Genomic DNA, 22862 nt, shown 5'->3' with positions numbered 1-22862 from the left:
AGGCTGCATTATTAGTCCGATTGTGGATTGGTATCCTTCTAAAATAAAATAGTCAGGTAACGCTAATGCATGTCAAATTCTAGAACCGGATGGAATTAGCATATTCTTATTTGTAAATTGATATATAACACTTAAACAAAAAAACAAAAAAACAGAAATATGTCTGAGCAAACGAGGAGAGTTGTAACACGACTTTCCCCACTGTCTAAAACATTTATCCACAATTCAATTAAAGATATTTTTGCGTGAAGGTGAAGATTAACAAAACAGTAAATATCACTAATGTCATAAAGAAAAATCACAGCTTTAGAAAATTTAACAATACGTACAGAGAGAGTCCTGGTCCATCCTCCTTAAGCTCAAACCGTTCCACAGTACAAAAAAAGAGAGAAATAGAGAGAAGCATCTGATTGGCTAACTGAAGAAGTGTGTTGAGTTATATACTGTGTGAGTGTGTGTAGTGAGAGAGAAAGAGAGAGAAGGGCAAGAGTAACAGAAGAATGAAGGTCGTCCAAGGTAAGTTCCGCTGCTACTGCACCGCATATAAAACCTCATTTCCAACATTAAACCTGCCTGCTCAACATTGATATGTATGTGATAATGCAGACTAGAATAAAACATGTTTAAATTACTGCTGCTAAACGGATGAATCCTGACAGTATCTGAAAATGACAGATAAATGCATTCAAAGAGAAGGTCAAGAAAAAAATTTTTTTAGATGTTGTGGGACTTTGTTATTAAAAGGAATCAGATGATGTTCGGCATGCTTTTGGCTGGAATTTATCGTGTTTTCAACTCATTAGAAGTTTGTTGCCGTTGCTCTTTTCAACAGAAGACTTGAGGCTCTATATGTCTAGACAGACTTGATCTGATCGCCTTTTGAGCCTCAGCTTTTGCATTTCAATCACATTTGTGTGTGTGTGTGTGTGTGTGTGTGTGTGTGTGTGTGTGTGTGTGTGTGTGTGTGTGTGTGTGTGTGTGTGTGTGTGTGTGTGTGTGTGTGTGTGCGAAAGAGAGACGGATTTCTGCAGAAGATGTTTAAAGAAGTGAATCACAGTCTTTCAATCTGGATATAGATCAATGTAGACTATTTACGTGCGTCAGAGGAATCATAAGATGAGACATGGCCTCTTCACATCGTACCTCTTCAGATTACTTCAGAAATAACAAACAAATCATCGCAAACATTTTAAAGGATGTGGTCTCCTAGCAACCCAACACCCATGACGACCACGCTTGTCAGAAGCAATCAAAAGCCTAGCGGCTGTATTCCTCGCAGACTTCCTGACAGCCTAGAAATGAGGAGGAAATGACAAATGTGTTTACAAGCCAATCAATGATCGGAAGAGAGCAGCCACTTAGATGCACAGGAACACGAAATCATTAAAATGACACCAAAACACGCCACCTGTCGTCCTTTACAAGCAAGATCACTGAGAAAACATTTAAAATGTTTGAATTGGGATTTTTCCTGCCAAAAACCATGGTGGAGGTTGTAAAATTCTGATCACAGCCGAATAACTCATTTTATGTATTTTAATAATAAGAAAATGTGATCTTTATTTTGAGAACACTATCATATACATTGTTTCCCACAGTATTTTGTGAGACTGTGGAGGGTGGACCTCACAAAAAAAGAATCGCTTCAGAACAGTACAGCACTATGTTGAAAACGAAAGTTAAACACGTTTGTTTCGTTTTAGTGTGAAATGAGTGTTCCGTGTCTTTATTAAAATTAATGATTTTAACTTGGCCTATTTTGCACATTCAGCACATTAATGATTTATCTCTCATCCACTTGCAATTAATTGGAATGTTACTTTTTTATTACTTGGGAATTTATGACTGGGAACCTACAATAGAAGCGTGTCAGTGGAAAATGGGTCTCTGAGCATGTTCCTGCCCGACTACAGGCAGAGGCGGCATGGAATTTGATGTCGCCTCGTAATTCCCTATGCAGGAAAAACCTTGCTCTGAGAAGAGAGGGTTCCATATAGAATCTTAAAGGGGTTCCGACAAGAGCTTCATATGGAATTTTTAGGGGTTCCATTAGCTTTAATAAATTTAGTTTTAATTAAATTTTAAATTTCAATTAAACGTTAATTAACAGGCCAGGTGTCCACCAACAGGTTTTTTACTCCATCTAGCGTATTTTTCCAATGGGAGCGTATTTTTCCAATCAACAAAATTGATTTCAATGGGAGAGCCACGGTTTTAAAACGAGACGTTGAGTATCTATTTTAGAGCTGAAGCGAAGAATGTTCAACTTAGGGTAAAACGCAGCGCTCGTCACGGTCACTTTTTACCCAGCCGTCCAATCACAGCAGAAGAGGGGCGAGACAAATACAACACTGACCAACCCCCACATTCTACTTGAACAACATCCACAAGCAAAATAACAGAACAAATCTATTTAAAGGTGCACTATGCAACTTTTCGTCCACTAGAGGGCGCCTATTCAAAACAAATGCTTAGTTTGATGACGCAAATTTTGAGCGATGCATCTTGGGACAAGTGGTCTTCACCTCAGCTGGTGGAAAATAGGACTCGGGCAGAAATCACATTCATGGAAGTGGTTATTAACGTTACTGTAGTGTGAAGCAGATCAGGACCGATCGTTGTGGAGCTGAGCACGGCCGCTGGAGCGATTGCTATACAAACACACGCCTCGCGAGCAGCAGGAGTTTTTTCATGACGGGACGAGACACATTCGCCGGGCGCCTGCACTATTTTCGCTCTTCCGGTTATGATTATGAGGTAAAGCAGCTCTGTTTATCATATTAGAAACATTTAAGTGTGTTGAAAATGATGTTATGATGTTATGACGTTACTCCGTGCGTTCACTTGTTCACACTGCTAAGAGTAAAACGCTCCGGCCAAGTAAAACCCGAAACCGAGGGTACCGCAGATATGACGCAATTGACATGCGACTCCTCAGACGCTATGCTGAAACGTCCCGGTCCTTAGTTAAAATAGCAATTTTCTCCCAAATTACAAATAGTTGGAAACTTCTGGGATATTGTAGGTACTCAACTGAACAAAATATATAACACTAGCCAAGTGGTTTTTGGATATTTTACTGCAAAAATACTACATAGTGCACCTTTAAAACAAGAGCCAGAGCAAATTCTTCACATTGTACTGACATTTTTATATAGAAACAATACAGAAACAAACTATCTGTGAAATAAGATACTAGTAACACATATTCCGTATCATAGCAAGCATCTCCAACTGAAAACGCCACGGCTAGGCATTTGCAGCAGAGCGTCTAGCGTTTTCAGCTAGCTAGAAAAGTTTTGGTAGAAAGACACGAAACACAGGGTTGCACGGTATACCGTATAGCAATTTTAAAGCTTCGAAATACTGGCAATGTCGTTACATTTATTTTTAAACAGTAGTATCATCAATACGGTAGTACCATAAGGCAAGGCCGTAACTATGTCTTAGACATTAAGGGAAACTTTTGTTGTTGTTGTTGGGAAAGGTGTTATTGGTTTATTTAAATGAATTCAATTATTAAAGGTTTAAAAGGGATTTAAAGATATAAAGAAAAATATATGAATGTTAAAAGTTCCAGTTATTGTAGTTGTGAAGTAAATGTTAAAAACTACAATACTAACACCCTTTCTCTCTCCCTCGCAAACGCGATTTCTAACGGAGATGATTTAAACCCCCGCAAACCACCACCAGCCCCACCAGATTTACCATGTGGATTAATAATATCCACATGATAAATCCACAAGATGAACAGCAAGAAAACACATACATTTGTTGACAAGACCAGAAAAAAAGGTAAACTAAAAGCACAGGACTTAAATACATGGACAAACGAGCTGAATAACTAATACACAACTGACAGTGACGATGACTCGAATAACGAGTAACTATAACAACAGACTATTAGCAGAAAATGGTGCAAAACAGAAAACAAAGCCCAAACGGGGTGATATTGCCTTAGCTTTCCATTGTTAATAATAGTTGCAACTTGCACTCTGAATGTGTATTGAAATTTGCTAGCTGATAAGACCTGTGCTCCAGGGACCATAGTCATATAACATCTGAGGATAAATGTAGCTCTTGGCTGAGAGGGATGGTGATTAGCACTAAGCAAAATCAGTCCAGTCTCCCCAGCTGTGAATGTCATTGGCTGTTAAAGCCTTGTGTTGCTTATAATAAATTGACATAACACATAAGCAGTTTGACAGAATGCTCTCAAATAAATGTAAATTTATTCATTTTTGAGTGTGGTGGTGCTTATGGGGTGTTGCTGTGGGACAGGTGAGAATGAGGCTGGGAGAGAAATATCACAGTAAACTCGCTACCAAAACTAGACCACTGTTCCTAACCACATAGCTACAATTCCACAAAGGGACGTTATGAGAACAGAAATCATGCAAAGTAAAACCTGTTCAAGAAACTGATAACTTATAAGGGAATTTTTAAGGTCACGATCACATCTAAGGAGAAGATTGATACCTCCTAATTCCATAAAGATTTGGCTGTGGATATGAAACCAAAAACTATTTTTCAAAAAGGATCTTCGCCAATTCGTTTTAATAGTACCATTAATACACTGGTGGCTTCATAATCTTCATAATCTTTGACTATTTTTTTTTCTAATGTAGTGTGTTCTTCTTTTCCAGATAATATTGAACAAAAGTTGGCTTGATTTATAGATTTGATTGTATTCTTAGGAAATGAGTTTGAAAAAGCTGCGTAGATGAGACTAGAAATGCATTCCAGTTTAATAAGAAAATAAGCCCAATAATAGAAATGTCTCTAAGACCTCAAATTCAAATATGATTTTCACTTATCTAGATTATTCCAGATGTAAAGATTATTAAAGTGAGGTATTATCCTTTGTAATGAGTAAACCTATATATTTAACAGTGTCTTTAACAGGAATATTGTAAAAGGTTGACTGAGGGAAGTTATGAATTGGTAAATCACTTTTTTCAGATTTAATTTTAAATTACTCCATTGAGAAAAGCTTTATAGTTTGGATAATTTTCTGAACTTGGTTTTCAAGAATTGGCTGATGATGACTAACTGTTTGCCAATTCATAATCAGATTTGAATGGAGACCATTTCCACTGCCGCAGTAAAGAGCAGGGGCGAGATGGGACAACCTTGTTTAATTCCTTTATCAATTGAAAACCTTGACGATGTACCCTGTGGTAATATCCTATTTAGGAAGATGTGCACTCCAATTACTTATAAATGGGAGAACGTTCAATGCCCAATATGGCAAATAAGCCCCGCCAAATAATAGGCAACAGTCGTTGTCAGATTTTATTGGTGATTTCAAATATGAAATTTAATCGTAAGCTTGGCGAACAGTTTTGGAGAATTTGATGTTTCCCCATTCAAAGATAGAGATGCTGCACTTGCATGCCCGAGAGGTGTTTCAAAGATGGCACTGTGCTATAGTGCCCTTATAAATTAATGTAAAAAATGTATAACTTTCTCCTAATCCAAATCATTATAACAAACCATAAATTGTAAATCAAGCACAAGTTATATATTATTGTGAATTGAGCAACGCTTTTTTTTTTTTTTACTATGTCTGAAATAATCTGTGAGATAATTTGTTTGCATAAATGAGTTAACATTTTAATAGTCATTATTAAGGGCTTATTTTATGGGTCTAAATTGTCCCATAATTTAGGATTTAGTGATATTCCCTTGCTTTATAGTAGTTGGAAGAATCCAGGATTCAGATATTTCTTTTAACATTTGAAAAATAAGGTCTTTTATCTACTCCCATGTATATATGCCTATATATAGAGAAAGAGATATGCAGAGATGTTTTACATAGACGTTTTTCGTTAAGTTGCTTGTTAATCTATCTGAACTGGGTGATTTGCCTTATGATAAACATTTCACCGCTGTTCCTACTTCATCCATACTAACATTTGCATCACATACATTTTTAAACTCTCATCTACTTTGGGGTACAATCTTTAATGAGATCATAGAAAGCATCAGCATCTGTGTGTGAATAAGAGGAGGGTGTACAGTGTACTGTTGAAATAGTACATTTCCTTAGTCATTTTATCAGGATCCGTGCATTCTTGATTATTGATTATGAGAGACTTATACCATCACGCTTGTGTCTTTTTCTCCAATCTACAACAATATGCGGAGCTCCTTTCGCCCTCCACTATCCGGTTCACCCTCAATCTTACATGATCCTTTGGCTTTATTAACATAAATGTTGTCTAGTGAAGATGTTTTTGCTTGTTATTTGCTTCATTTACCATTAGATATACAGATATGACATAGCTACCTTATATTTTAAATATAAAAAAATTCTCAGTAAGTTGTAAAATTTGAATCGCAATTATATTATAAATTGTAGCTCTAGTTTCTTGACAGAAGGTTTCACTGTTAAGAAGGCTGAAGTTAAATTTCCACTATCCTTTTCTCCTCTGATATATGTTTGCTGGTTTAAGAATAAGTTTGACCATACAGGTGTAGCAGAAAGCTGAAGAGTTTGACTCAAGACAGTATCTAAATTCAGAGACTTGCCAGAAATTTGACTGAACCATCCGGTTTAAACCAGGTAAAGACTTGGATACAAGGTTTTTTTAGTTTGCCATACATCTATAAACTATAAAGTCAAGCAATATGGGATTGTAATGATGTCTATATCAAGCCATTCGTCTATCACCATATTAAAAACAGTTTTCGGGATACCTTTGGCATAAATCCTTTAAAACTTTGGTAACATCATCAAGATTTAGTTTTGGTTTTATATCCATTTATATATTTCCCAAAACCAAAACAGTAAGCCACTCATCCCTCCTTACCTATAGAACCATAAACAAAAGTATTTTATCTTCCTACTGGTTTGACCAAAATTTAATTTGATTGGTAGCCTAACAATAGTTTGTTATTCATTCTCATTAAAGGGATAGTTCACTTTGAAATTAAATTGAAATGTTTTAGCTTACCTCATGGGCATCCGAGATGTAGGAGTATTTGTTTCCCCAGTAGTTTCAATTTTGATCATTTTAGGTCAGACCGTTCTTGTCTGTGCCTCAAATAATGCAGGTCTATGGTCACCACCTCGAAGAGCATACACAGAGAAGTCCAAATTAAACAATCCCCCATCGTAAGTACACACTGATGGCCTGAGACACGAAACGAGCGGTTTGTGTGAGAAAACGAACAGTATTTATATAGTTTTTACCTCTTGTACACCACAGGAAACACGAACGCGCGCCCTCTGATCATTCGGACGTAGTGGTTTTCTGCTCGTTTCGTGTCTCAGGCCATCAGTGTGTACTTACGATGGGGGATTGTTTAATTTGGACTTCTCTGTGTATGCTCTTCGAGGTGGTGACCATAGACCTGCATTATGTGAGGCACAGACAAGAACGGTCTGACCTAAAATGATCAAAATTGAAACTACTGGGGAAACAAATACTCCTACATCTCGGATGCCCATGAGGTAAGCAAAACATATCAAAATATAATTTCAAAGTGAACTATCCCTTTAATGAAGTATTCGTAGGAAAATCAGGTCTACTACTCATTTACTACATCTACACATTTATGACAATTTGGTTTATTTTGTAGATTTGAATTATAAATGAACACAATACTGCTTGGTATTGCGATACTACTTGGTACTGTGATGCTTCAGCTGGTATAGAAGGCTATTGTAAACCATAATAAACTCTTAGAAAAGTATTATGAGTATTATTAAAGTTTCAAAGCTGCTTTACAGCTAAAATAATATTTTTTCATAATTATTTAACTTTACAGCAATAATACTGCTTTTTCCTGTTTAGTATTGAAGCTGCTTTGAAACATTCTGTATTTTATAAAGCACCATATAAATAAATATGACTAGACCAAAACCTTATTGTAGCATGCTAGCAGAGATTTTTGCAAACACCCCTCACACCACTTTTAATTGCATCATTGCTTGTGAGAAATACGAGAAAAAAGAAAATGAAAAATGAAATTGAAAATGATGTTAAATGAACAGGGCTTGTCAGAAGGCAGATTTGCCACGCTGACATGCTGTAATTGCCGGAGGAAAAGTTAAATATTTCATAATCTGTTTAAAGCTCGACGTGCAGTTATGGAGATGGAGATGCAGAGGAGAAATGTGCATCTCAATGAGCAGCAGAGACAGAGACAGGTGCGACTGAAGACAGCAAATGAAGCGTTAAAGTTTGTCATTAAGTTAAAACTGTCCATATATTTCTAAATCATTAAATCTACTTTTTTTAGGGTAAAACAGTCTGATACTGCTTTATCTCTCTGAGAAATAATGAGAAAGAGCGGGACACAGAAAAGCAAAAAAAAGTTTTATAGGATAGTCTCAAATTACAAATAAGCCAAAGATCTCTTCCAAAACTCAAACATTTTAGGAGAAACATCTTGAGACCACACTGACCATCACGATCCAGTGTGGTCCAGTTCCCGTTTCCCTTGTGGGCTTTCTGTCTTGTTTATTGCAATAGCTACACTTGTTTGTTGCCATAGTTACTCTCATTAGTTCCCATGACTACAAATCATCAGTACCTGTCCCTCCCTAGTCAGCCCTCTTGTTATCTTGTGTATAAATACCCCAGTGTTTCCCATGTTCTTTGTCTAGTGTTGGCAATTCATGGTTGTATTGTGTGCATGTTTGCTGCAGCTTTCTGTTCTATCATGTATGGATTAACTTCTGTTGTCTTGCTTCAATCAACGTCAACTGCACTTGGATGAAAAATGCCTTTTTGTCTGCAGCAGTCATACTACACTGATAGTCGAATGAGTAAGAGAGAAACTGAAATAGAAACAGATATCTCTCTAGACCGGCCACAAATGAGATGGACACTGAACCTAAATTCTCCAAAGAACAGGGGTATATGTATAACTAGATGTCGTCCTTAAAGTATGTGTACACATAAAAGGTTTCAGATTTATAAAAACATTCATACACTGAATTAACCATATACGATGCTTACAATGCCTAGTTTTACTATGCATAAGGTCATCTGCATTTCCATGCCTTCCATCCATGTGATACGATATTTACAAGATATGAAGAATGACATAAAAAAATCAAATTAAACTGGGTCATTAATGTAGTAGAAATGTGAAATTATTTTTGAATCTGGAGCCTTCTTGATTGCGAAAAGACAGAAAATCTATTTTTGGCTCATGTGGACGAAGGACAACAACTCCCAGAAGGCACCTGCTTCGCTGCCCTACCAGGCCACTTCCAAAGCCACCGGATCACTTGCCCACCGTGGTTGTGTACCTTTTCATAAAATCATTAAGTTCAGTTATAGAATAGACACTACAATTACAAACTGAATGTGTCTGTTCACTAACGTGTGTGAGCCAAACGAGAGTCACGGCCCAAACGCAGCAGGAGTCAGATTACATTCATCACTAGAGCGTGTGTTCAGTTCATGCCTTTGGAAGCTTAATTTTCATAGGAATTAATTTGAAAAGTTGAAACACTCACTTTGCTCCGTACCGCTCCGTTTACATGAACGCCCGCAGCTGCCCGATCCGAGTGCTGTGAGTGCGATCCCACTCCCCAAGGACGGGTTGAAAACATGTGGAAATAGCTCCTCTACTGGCTGTAGTCTTTAGCATCTGGCCAAAAAATCCTCAAATCTGAGGATTTTTTCCAGAAATAAAGTGCATAAATCTCTCGTCTCAGAGGGATATGAGGGGGAGAAGAACGATCATCCGAATATACTCCCGGATTTCTACTGATACAAAGCCATATGCTAAATCGCTGAAGTAACCCTTTAAAACACTTCAAATACAATGGTATTTTTCATAATATTGGAAAGACCAAGACAGTGGTTATCATTAGGCTACTGTCTGTCAGTGCCCAACAAACCGACCAGTGGACCGCTCGATCACCGAGCAAGTCTTTCGGTAGCTGTCATTATGCCGTCTATGTTGCTAAGCCATCTGCTTAGACAGAGTAGCATTTCCTTACCCTGCAAATTGTTCAAATTGAAAAATATGCCTAATGGAATCACGACAATTTCGCAAAAACTCTCAAAAAAGTATTTACATTTACATGAGAAGGCTTTCCAAGGCAATTTGAAAAAATGTGGCGACTGGTGTACGTAAAAGTCGCCCATTATCAATCACGCCACCGTTCTCTCACGGTCCCTTGACCTCGACTGCTTGCCCTTACCACACCATGATTTTTTAAATTACTTACGTTAGAGAAAAAAAAAAATGTTTTAGTCGCATAACACCGGTTAATGAAAACGGCATAATTTCGCAATTTTTAATTGACATTTAGAAAATATTGCAGACAGAATTATCATGCGAACAATCCTTGCTGTAGTTAAAACACTAAAGCACAGCATGCCACAGGAAAAGAGTTCAAAAGCAGTGCATCCACTATTAAATAAATTAAATGAATATAAAAATATTGTAACTTCAAGATAATTATTTTTATTGAATTTTAGTGCTAAACTCCTTTAATGAGAGTGGAATATTTAGTCTACATGTGTAGGCTATATCAGATGAACAACAGAGTTTAAATCATTCTGTTAACTTCATCACTTCTCTCACTCCAGTAAAAAAGTGCTTACTCACAATCTAGAGTTTCTGTATGGTGCACACATTTACAGTTAGTTTAGTTTTTATAAATCCTGATATGTGCGTGTAAAGTTGCTTACACACATTCAATGCCTTTTTAGTTCGTACATCAGGCCCCTGCGCGTCACGGTGAAAGAGATTCCATGATGAAGAGAAGCAGAAGTAGCTCAGGACAGTGCTGATGTATTATTCAGATATTCAGTTTTTAATACAGCCATGGATCAGTGACATGAATACATGATTCCTTACTACAGCAGCTACTGTCAAGGACTCTGGAAGTGTCCTGCAAATAGGGCTTATGAGTGAGGATACAGGCTCAGTTGTGTGCCATCCACTAATGATCCACTGGCTAAGATCTGGGAGAAATCTTTTCTTATTCAACTTGAGTCATTTCTTGTTGTAAATTATATATATATGAAGTGTTTGAAGCTGGTTTTAAAAAGCACCATACAGAATCAGCTTTACAAAAGGTTTTTAACTCTTTCCCGGCCAAACACAGAATTTTACGGGTTTCTGTGTTTTCACTGTTAGACGCTAGATGGCGCTATTACTCATCTTCTGAATGAGTACAGAATCTCCTGATCGAAACACGCATGAGGAAGAGGCAGTAAAACAAGCGATCATATGCAAGAAGATGCATTTGCAAAATAACGTGATCATAAACATTAAAGGTGCCATGTGTAAAAATTGAGGTAAAAATATCCAAAAAATGACCTACACGCATCAAAAGAATAAGAAGAAATACGGGCGATGATGTCATTAAAAAAATGTCAAGTTATAGTGCTGCAGAGATATCAACCTTAATTAGCAGTAGCATTACTAGCCCCGGCCCGACAGGTGTCGTAATACCAGTCTCGGCCATGGGAGGCGGCAACATAACCACCAGCCAACCTGGCGTACTTGAACCTGATGTCAATCGTGTGGAAAGTACAGCCCACTACTTCATTTCAGGGAAGAGAGTGGACGGATGGCCGAAGCCCTTGACCCCTTAAATGTATCTGATATGATAAAAATAGCTGCTTTTACCTGACAGGAATAATCTGGTTTAGAAATGTGTGGGTATTCATGGAAATGCCCTTTATTGGATTAAGTATTATCTTCAAAATAAAAGTTTCTCTGTCCTATGGGAGAGTATGTCAGCTTCATCTATCATGTGGTGTTTTGATCTGTTTTAGCACCCATCTTTTTTTCTCTTTGTATGCTTCCTTTAGGTCTAATCTTGGGTAATTATGGGTTTTCATCTCACTGTTACACAGAAAACACTCAATTGTATGTATCTTTTAAGCCAAACGCCTTTTACGCCTTGGTAACATTGATGGCATATTTTGGCCATGGCATGAATGCAGTGGCGTGCAGTGAAAGTGAAAGTGCCCTTTTCGTGTGGCTTGAGTGCGCTGAAATTTGACAAACTGACAAGTTGACAAACAAAAATCAATGAAGTTTTTTCTTCATAACTGAAAATGATTTCTAAGGGTGCGTTCACACTTGTCATGTTTGGTTCGATTAAAACGAACCCTGGTGCGATTGCTCGGTTAGTGCGGTTCATTTGAACACATGTGAACACTGCCATCTGAACCCTGGTGCGCACCAAACAAGCGGACCGAGACCGCTAAAAAGATGGGTCTCGGTCCGCTTCCAAACGAACTCTGGTGCGGTTCGATTGATATATGAACGCAACACGGACCAAAGACATGTAAACGGACCAAAAACCGGACGTATAATGTCACAAGATGTGACGCATAGTCAGCTGATTTGACGACGCGGAAAGATCGGTGTATCCAAAATGAGTAACTTTAACATTAGAGGGCAAACGTGGAGCAACGAGGAAGAGCCTCATCAATATTTGGTCAGACGAGCATGTTTAGAAAATGCTAGAAAAAACACACCAAAAGCATACCTGGCTCTTCTCATCAAAGTTCCTGTTGCCCATTATTAGCAGGTGTAGACGACAGCGGCTGTCTCTTCTGCACAACGGAGGAAATCCTGCTGCTGTTTTGAATGTTTTGAACATTTTATGAGCTCTTCATGAGTTCTCAGCGGGTAAAAATAATGCCACATGTGCACGCATAAAATGATCGCGTTTAATCCAGCACACAGCGTTGTTTTGAACATTTCATGAGCTCTTCATGAGTTCTCTGGTAAAAAACAATACCATGTACATGCATAAAATGCCCGCACGTGTAATCCAGCACACAGCATTGTTTTGAATGTTCGGTAAAAGAGCTCCTACGTCATACAAGCCGACCAATCAGGTTGTGAGCGTCTCCATATGCCTTTGGTTCGGTAACTTTAGGTTCGCTGTTAAAAATGCCCGTGTGAACGCTAAGCGGACCAGGACTATTATGTTTGTTTTTGTTTTTTGTTCCGAACCAAACGAACCGAACTACAAGTGTGAACACACCCTAAGATTAAGCCTTTTTTTATCCCGGAAAGGTCTGGAAAAAGTGGTAGCACTTTAGTATGGGGAACACATCGTAACATCCAGTCCACTGGGAGGCAAGTTTTCCGAACCCAAGTGCAGTTTTAATTCAACTTCAATCTGAATTTCTGAGGCAAGGCATTGATCCAGATTACTACTTAATTTGAATGTTCCCTTGATATGACAGAGAAATGTATTAAAGGTCCCGTTCTTCACGTGTTTTCGAAGCTTTGATTATGTTTACAGTGTGCAATATAACACGAGTTCATGTTTCGCGTGTAAAAAACCCCAGTATTTTTCACACATTTTACTTATCTGTTTACCGCTGTTTCCTCTGTCCTAAAAACGGCCTGATGATTTCCTTGTTCTATGAAGTCCCTCCTTCAGAAATACGTAACAAGTTCTGATTGGGCCAGCGCTTCCTGTGTTGTGATTGGACAGCAGCTTAGCGCACTTTGCCAGGAAAGGTCCCGCCTCTTACCATAACGGGGAGATGCAAGCGCTGAATGTGCGCTCTTCTCCACGTGGGAGAGCAACGAGACCACGTCCCCTATTTTGTGTGCTCTTGTGGGTGGAGGGTTAGTCAACAAACGGTTCTAGTGACGTCATTCCTGAAGGAAGTGCAGCGGTGTAGTCCAAACCGGCCGTTCGCTGTAGGCTTTGAAAGGGAACTTCTGTTAAATAATATATCTCGCTTGGCATTGAACTTTGAGCTTTATAATTTTACAGGTATTATTTATGCTCTAACAGCAACATTTCACACTAACTAAAGTTTGAAAGATGGAATCGCGAAGAACGGGACCTTTAAAAGCATAAAATAAATGCATAGTGACATAGTAACATAAAACTCACCAACACGGCAAACATGAGGGCTTAAATACACAAGGGCTAATGCCAAGACAAGAGACACCTGTGAATACATTTAACAAAGCAAACTGAGAAACATGACAGTGAACATGGCAACTCAAACATGAACATAACCCAAACACCCTGTGACACACATTCACTATTAGAGGTAGAATATGGTCATGCAGAATAAAGCATTAATGTGTGCTTTATAAGTACTAATAAGCAGCCAATATACTCTAGTATTAACTGGTGTATATTGGGTATTTGGTTACCAGTTTATATTAGGATTCTTATATATATATATATATATATATATATATATATATATATAATTTGTTTTTAAATCCTTACAGTCCTTCCATATATATTGTGGACCTGATTCATGGAGCGGAAGTCAGAGAGTTTTATGATCTCTATCACAGAAGTTTACCACAATATATCAGACAACTGATACATTGTCAACTCTTAGATTAAAAGGCCTTTAAAAACATCTTACACGTGCTGGCAAAATGAGTCGGATTGCATACAGGCTAATTACAAGCTCCAACTAAAACAAGTGGCAATTATCAATTTTGTTTACAAAATAATTAGTTTACATTATATAAAGCTTTAAAGTTCTGCATAATTAATAGCGTGGCCACTTTGAGTGACAGGTGGATTGTCATTTGCTTGTCTGCTGTCTGTCAGTCATCACGTCACCTCAGCTCCGCCCACGTCCCGCCTCTTTGACCATTTTCGTGACGTGCTGCCAAGATGATAACAGCCGACTTTGAGGATTCAAAAATGCTCTTCAGAAACCTACATGTGAGGTCATGGACACTACGGTCATATTTTTTACAGTCTATGGTTTTAACTTAACCCACAATAAGACACTGTAGTTAAGTTAAATCTCTTAAGTATAAACTGGTATAATTTCAATGTCATTTTACGCAAATAAAAAATTAGTTTGAGTTATTTATTGGGAGCAATGTACAACAAGTACATCAAATACTTCTCTGATAAGAACCATAAGATGCTTAATCATATAAATCTTTCCACCTGTAGTGCCCAAACATCAAGATTGCAGAAAGCCCACCATGCCAAGAACCTTTTGACTAAAATGTTACTAAAAAAGAAACTATGCAGCAACCAAAGCTGTGACAGAAATGAATATCCTCTCTAAGTAAAAGAGTGCAATGTCACTTCATTATAGTATTGTGATAAAAGAAAATTAACTAATATGATATCCATCTGCAGAAATGGTGAGTTTAATATGTTATGCATTAAGGCACATGCCGTATCATGAAAATATGCAGAACAGTTGAAATTACCCAGTTGACAGCTCTTCAAAAAGACTGGATTTTAATTTCTTCTTCGTTTCTCTCTCACACACACAGACGATAGAAAAGCTTTAGACGGCGGATGCGAGGACAAGGTCTGTGAGCATTTTAAAAATGGAAATAAGGCAGGAATGTGAATCTATTCATTCAGAATCCGTCCTAAAATGTGCCACTAAAGAGTGCTTATAAAGTCTCTCAAAGGAAGAAGAAAAGTGTATGTTTACTTTGAACACTGAACAAAGCTAATGTGTGCAGATATGACATTATCTCCACTCAGTAGCTTTGATCGTAATGTGCCATTTCTTTCTTTCTTTTTTTTACAACATGAGGGTTGGAGCATTGTTTTTCCTTTCAACTTACGGTCCTTCACACATACGCACACACACAAACACACAATCACAATGTGTGCTTGTCTGAGAAAGCCTTTTGTTACTCTATACTTCGCCATAAGCAAATACTCTATATATTGCAAAATGTCTTTCTAAAAGTGTTTTCTAAATATTTGTACTATAAAGAGCATGGGTCAGCAAACTTTAAACATGAAGCAAACCTATGAGGTTCAAGGGGATGGATATAGGACCATTTCTCAGTCTGCACTGCTTTATGAATAATTCATGCACAAATTCTGCCTTATTGTTGACAGTTTTTACTGTTTTCTGCATTATTTAACCTGATGCCATGCCATAAGTTATGTGGAAGAATATTTGTCTTTACTTAATAATGTAATTTTGAATATCACACCAAATGCATGTTTCTGTGTAATATATTATATGTAATTTATTCCAGAATTTTCATCATCATCACTCTTCAGTGTCACATGATCCTTCAGAAATCATTATAATATGATGATTTGCTGCACAAGAAACATTTCTTATTACTATTGGATGTTGAAAACTCTTGTGGAAACTGTACTTGATATTTCTTCTTTTTTTTGTGGGGGGGGGGGTGTCCTTTACTGTAACTTGTGATGAAATGTGATCAAATTTTGATAACAGGCACTTGCTCCAGTAACACTGATCAGTTTGGCTGTACAAGCTATGTGGAGGAACCTTTTCATTATTCCTAGAACTAGCGGAAGTACCCAGAATTCGGCTTGTTCACACCCAAGACCTAGGAACGATTTCAGTTCTAGGAACTCCTAAATTAGGAACTAATTTAGCTCTTGCTTCAGAGTAGGGTCTAACCCAGCACAATAGGAACTAACAATGATGTAAGTGTATGCTGATTGGCCAAACGCACCTGTAACACCAGCACCCGCTATTTTTTTTAAACCATCTACACACACATATTATAGCCTATATATTTACTCCAGAAACTAACTCTATAAAATGGAAAACTCTGATAGATAGACCTCTCAATCTTTACACTAAAGAGAAAATCCAACGCAACTTTGAGTTGACCTTACGAAACATGATTATGCATTTCTGCTCAGCAAGCGACATTGGACATCAACCACAAGACAAACTCTAAAACTTTTTCAACTTTTGCAGAACAGTGATATCTAATAACTTATAAGAAATGTGAGACCTTTGTGCTCAGGCGTTCTCAGCACCATCAAAGTAAAGTTCTGCCAAGCTGTCACAACAAAGTCACAGCAAACGTGTTCAGAGTCACTTAGTTCACACAAAAATGAAAATTCTCTTATTAATTGCTTACCCTCATGTCGTTCGACACCTGTAAGACCTCCGTTCATCTTCAGACACAAATTAAGATATTTTTGTTGAAATCCGATGGCTCAGAAAAGTCATCAACGTAATTTCCTCTCTCAAGACCCATAAAGGCACTAAAGACGTCGTTACGAAGCCCATCTCACTACAGCGGCTCTACAATCATTTATGAAGCCACGAGAATAGTTTTTATGTGCAAAAAAAGTAAATAACGACTTGTATAGTGATGGGCCGATTTTAAAACAAAGATTCGCACGGTTATGAATCAGCAAATCGATTCAGGATTCGGATCACCAAAGTCACGTGATTTCAGCAGTTTGACACTCGATCCGAATCATGAATCAATACGCTGAAATGCTCAACAGCATAAGACATCATGTCACATAATACAGACACATAATGAAACTAGTTAATTGCCAAACAGTAAACTGCAAATGTCAATAATATTTTAGCATAATGCAATTATGTCTGTTAATGTTATTAATGGAATATATCATGCAATGTTACTGAATTAAAAGGGGACTCTTTACAGCAAGCTATAGCAGTAATTTCACCGTTTCAGCTAACCCGATATAGTCTGGCTATGAGTAACCCACTTTCAACCACAATAACCTTGAATTTGGTCATATAGTTTTTGCCAAAATACCTTGCGAGATGCATGATAATCCATCATATAGGCAAAGTCAACAGTGATTAAAAGGTTTGTTTTCTTTTCTTTCGTTATAGATGACTATTCAGTTTTCACTGACTCAAATTTTTGCCTTGTTTTAGCCTAGACATCAGGACTGTTTTTCCGACGGCTATAAAATGTCTTTTAAATGCAAAAATGCTTGTTGGGTTAGCTTGGGAAAGGTAGACAACATTTGATCTAAATGCATCCCTGTTCTCTTTTAAACAGGAGAGAAAAAAAATGTAGTACCTCACTACACTACGCTTCAGTCTAATGGAGGTCTGGAGAAATAATATAGATGGACGGAAGGTGGATGAACAGATGGATGAATGGAGGAGGTGGACGTACCCCTGGAGTGTGGAAGCAAACCATTGGAAAAATACACCGGAGACCTTTTTAAACATCTTGACCTACAAGAATTACATTGCATTTTGCATTGATGCATTTTGCAGATGCAAATAAGACATTACAGAAAATAAGATAAACACACCTGCATTCCTAGGGTTTCTCTGCAAATAAAACTGAATCACACATTTTGACCTACAAATTCCCTTGCATTTTAAACATCTTGACCTAGAAAAATTGCATTGCAGTTGGCAGATGCAAATGTACATTCCCTGGAATCAAACACACCATCCTAGAGTCTACGTAGTGTTTCTCTCCTGATAAAAAACTGAAGAAATAACGCAACTAAACAAAGAATGACATCTCAGATAGCACTAGCTGTAACGCTCTCCGCTCTTATCCTTCTCACTGTCAGTGGGAATATTTTGGTTTGTCTGGCTGTGTACTCTACGAGACGCCTGCGTAACGTCACCAACTGCTTCATTGTCTCGCTAGCAATTACAGACTTTCTACTGGGCGTCCTTGTGCTGCCATTTTCCACCCTTTACCAAGTTACGGGCGACTGGCCACTGGGGGCGCACTTCTGCAACATCTATATTTCGTTGGATGTTATGCTATGCACTGCCTCAATACTCAATCTCTTTGCTATCAGCTTGGATCGTTACTTTTCGGTCACCGCCCCACTGCACTACCCAATGCTTTTGCTTCCGTGGCACGTCGGCGCCATTTTAGCGACAATCTGGCTGGTTTCGGTGGGCGTTTCGTTTGTCCCCATCCACCTGGGCTGGAATACACGAGACTTGAGCGTGCAAAATATTCGTGAGGGCGACCCAGCGCGAGACTGCCGTTTCGAGTTAAATCCAACATACGTATTGGTCGACGCCTTTGCAACGTTTTATCTCCCCCTGGTGGCCATGTGTTGGAGCTACCACAGAGTTTTTCTCATTGCAAGGATGCAGGCAAAACGGATCATTTCTACTCGGCGGGGTTCATCGTCATCACCAGGGGTGACGATTCTTGCACTGCACGAACACAAAGCCACAGTGACGCTTGCGGTTGTGCTTGGGGCGTTCGTTGTGTGCTGGTTCCCGTATTTCACGTTTTTCACGATAATGGGGATACGCAACGAAGATAATCCGCCACGCACGGTGCAGTCGGTGGTTCTATGGCTAGGATATGCCAACTCTGCACTAAATCCTGTACTTTACGCCACCCTCAACAGAGACTTCAGGTCCGCTTACGCCAAGCTGCTCTGTGGAGGACGAGGATGTAAAAAACAGACAAGAATACCGGCAATGGAGGAGGGGCTAATGAGTAGACACGCCCCTCCTCAACAAAGGGCGGGGCTTCGGCCTAGAACTTGTGTGCTGCTGCAAGAGATTGAAAAGGGGAAGAAGGTCGATAGCAACACAACGACTGGTGCTACAGTTACCATTGTATCTAATGGGAATAAAAGGTAGTATAAATATAGTTAAAATGACTTGTTTTTGACTATCTGTCAACAGCCCACAGGGAACTTAATATTAAGATTGTAGAACTTAAAGGGGGGGTGAAATGCTGTTTCATGCATACTGATCTTTTTACACTGTTAAAGACTTGGAATCCCATACTAAACATAGACAAAGTTTCAAAAGTTAAGGTGGACGTTTGATGGGAGTATTTCTTTGTCAAAAATACTACTTCCGGTTAGTCATAAGTTTCGGCAAGTTTTTTGAGATCATGCGTCCCCATTGACGTTAGTGGGGGCGGAATTTCCTTGTATGGGCCTTACGGACAATTCTACCGGAAGCGCGTGAGAGAGAGCGAGGGAGAGAGCGAAAGCAACAGGCTACGCCCATCAAAGCGCTGGTTTGTAGATTGCTGGACAGGTGACAATTACACATAGCACATAATGTCACCAAAAAAGTGCGTTTTTGGTTGCCAGACCAAGACAGTCCTGCACAGATTCTCCAAAACCCTGCGTTAAGGCAACAGTGGATGTAATTTGCTTTTCCGGATCAGCAACTGAGTTGCGCGAATGTTTATATCTGTTCGCTGCATTTCGGTGCCGACTGTTTCATAAACAAGGCCCAGCTCGACGCCGCATTTTCCCAATCGCCTAATGCTGAAGGATGGAGCAGTCCCAACGTTAGAAGGGTGAGTGAGACTGCTTCAAATGTCTGTGTTTTTTTTAGTCCGCATACTGTCTACACAAACCACGCGTAAACACACACACACACGTGCACAACTGCACTTCCCACATGTACACCTTCAAAGACAAAAATACGACGATATAATTCAAGTATAAATATGTAAATAACACAAGCCGCTAAGCATATTATATAGTTAGTGTATAACTTGTAACTTACCACATACAGACGTCCTGCTCTAGTCGTTTTTGCTGCTGCTCCTGTTCAACTGCAGCCTCTGGGTCTGATTCCGGATCATAGATGTATGGCTGTATCTGATTAAAAGCCATATTTTTATTTTGAATAAAGTTTTTTTCCCGCTGTTAGGGATGACGGACTCGACTCAACACACAGCGCGCTGCTGCACACGTCATTATTTAGCTCCGCTCACACGACACGCCCCCACCCGCTCGGCTTTTTTCGGAAAGACTCGGAACAGCGCATCTTTCTTATATAATTATTAAAAAAATAAAGACTTTTCGGAGATATGCAGGATGCAATGCTACTCTATAGGTACTCAAGATTGACATGACACTGACTGAAACTGAGTGTTTCACCCCCCCTTTAAAAGTACACATGGGAAGAAAAGTACAAATGCAATTAATCAGTAACTTTTTCTACAACAAAAGCCGCATTTCTACTGCAGGAACTTTCTCCAGAAACTAGGGACTTTGGGGTGGTACTCTGTGTGTTTGGACTGCAGGGATCTGGGTCTAAATTAAGTTTTGGGTACAAATTTTCCCCATTTAGAAAGTCCCTGCTCACGAGGTAGTACTTTTTTAAAAAGTTTAGGAACTTTGGGGGGTGGGACTTGGGCACTGAATATGCTGATTGGTTGAGTTCGCGCAGCATTTTATTTCAACCACTATTTTTAAAAGTCTGTTGCGGTGCGTGCAGTGAGAGTTGTTTGCTATTTAAATCAAGTTTTAAAAATACAATAGATGGACTAAAGATGAGGTTCAGGCTTTACTAAGCTTTTATGCAAATACTTTTTTTTTGTTTCTGGTGTAAAATGTCATCTAGAGATGTTTTCATGGGATTTATTTACTGGATGTTTAAAGGGAGAGTCGCCTAATAGGGAGGAAAATTCATTTCTAAGAATTACTTTTTAAAAACTGCTATTTTCACTCACCCTCATGCCGATCCTAAATGGTGTTATTTCATTAAAAAAAATATTCATTACATTTATATAGCGCTTTTCTAGTCACCCAAAGCGCTTTACATTGAAGGGGGAATCTCCTCAACCACCACCAGTGTGCAGCACCACCTGGATGATGCGACGGCAGCCATTTTGTGCCAGAACGCCCACCACACACCAGCTGATTGGTGGAGAGGAGACAGAGTGATGAAGCCAATCAGAATATGGGAATTATTAGGAGGCCATGGTGGACAGGGGCCAATGGGCAAATTTGGCCAGGATGCCGGGGTTACACCCCTACTCTTTATCGAAGGACATCCTGGGATTTTTAACGACCACAGAGAGTCGGATTTCAGTTTAATGTCTCATCCGAAAGACAGTATAGTGTCCCCATCACTATACTGGGGTGTTAGGACCCACACAGACCACAGGGTGAGCGCCCCCTGCTGGCCTCACTAAACATTTCATAAAAGCATAACAGTTGTCCAAATAACTCACGCTCTGCACTCCACGTCTGCGGAAGGCATATGACAGCTTTGTGTGCTGAAAATCTTGTGTACAACTCTAAAATCTTGTGTAGTTAAGAAAATTATTAACAACAAAACATTTTGTTCATGAGGGTCAGTAAATAATGACCGCATTGTCATGTATGGATGATCTATTTCTTTAAAATTGTAAGAAAAAGGTCAGTTGTTTGTTAATCTCTTTCCCTTTCATTCTCCCAGCAGGCCATAACTTTTTATCTACCTTTATAAAAAAGTGACCAACTGCAAATTGCAATACTGTAACCAAAATGCTTTCTTTTGACGCCTCCTGGGGGCCATGAGAGGTAAGAAAAAATGACGTAGAAGCACTGAGAAACAAGCAACAACATTTGTCTCATCACATTTCACTCCAGTATATGAATGTTTAACTTTTCCTACAAGGATACTCCCAAAATCTTACTCCCCTTATTGTTGTTCATACTCATACAATGTATTTTTTATTAGCAATGGAACATGGAGTTCTTTTTGATAAAACAAAGTCTAAAAAAACAAAGAGATGCATTATCATTTAGTGTATATGCACTAAATAAAGTCAAAAATGTCACATTTACTAAATAAATAGAATATAATGTATCTACAGTACACACATAATATATCATGAAGAAAATAAAGGCTATTGTTGAACCCTCTACTGTGGAGGCAATGAGAATAAAAAAAACATATAATGTCACAAACTCAAAGCAATGACAAATAATATATTTTTTTCTTTATTTTTTCCTTCTGGGGGAAAATGTGACCTGGACATGTTTTCATGAGATTCATATAGGGAGATTTGCCTGGACCACTGAATTAATGTCTTTGTATTATTATTATTTTTCTCTATGTGGATGTTTAAAAATTCTGTCCTGTTTTCTCTCAGAAAAATATTGTTGCATGTTAAACAATCATCTAATCTAATAACCGTATCACTGTCAAGATGATAAACAGTCATGAGATAAGCATGTGCATGAGTCTAAAATCTAGTGTAATGAATGCAAATTGGAAGTGAATTCAAAAATACATGAAATGAGAAATTAAATGAGATGAAATTAAATGTGCTCTTCAGGATTTTCAAAAATCTTATTTATATTATGTGTCATATTGATTTCTACCTCAACATTCCTTCATATCTCTCTTTTAAAGGATTCAGTCTAACCAACTACTCATCACTGGCCAATT

The 22862-nt window shown here is 38.4% G+C and overlaps 1 protein-coding gene and 1 long non-coding RNA gene across 2 annotated transcripts in view; one reads left to right on the top strand and one right to left on the bottom strand.

Annotated features, from left to right (window-relative positions):
- The window catches only part of LOC137092612 (uncharacterized), a 28439-nt gene that overhangs the window by 2631 nt on the left and 2946 nt on the right, over positions 1-22862 (bottom strand). The window lies entirely within an intron of this gene.
- hrh2a (histamine receptor H2a) lies at positions 460-19390 on the top strand. Its single transcript, XM_067456456.1, has 2 exons — positions 460-516; positions 17737-19390. Exon 2 carries the CDS (start codon positions 18210-18212, stop codon positions 19311-19313), a length of 1104 nt encoding a protein of 367 aa, XP_067312557.1. The 5' UTR covers positions 460-516; positions 17737-18209; the 3' UTR covers positions 19314-19390.

The sequence above is a fragment of the Pseudorasbora parva genome, chromosome 11, assembly GCF_024679245.1.
Source record: "Pseudorasbora parva isolate DD20220531a chromosome 11, ASM2467924v1, whole genome shotgun sequence".
NCBI classification, from domain to species: domain Eukaryota; kingdom Metazoa; phylum Chordata; class Actinopteri; order Cypriniformes; family Gobionidae; genus Pseudorasbora; species Pseudorasbora parva.
Note: the sequence above shows the minus strand (reverse complement) of the source record. Positions and strands in the feature narration are given on the sequence as shown.

Coding starts and splice junctions, on each gene's coding strand:
- hrh2a (XM_067456456.1), top strand. CDS start 18,210: ATGACATCTCAGATAGCACTAGCTGTAACGCTCTCCGCTCTTATCCTT.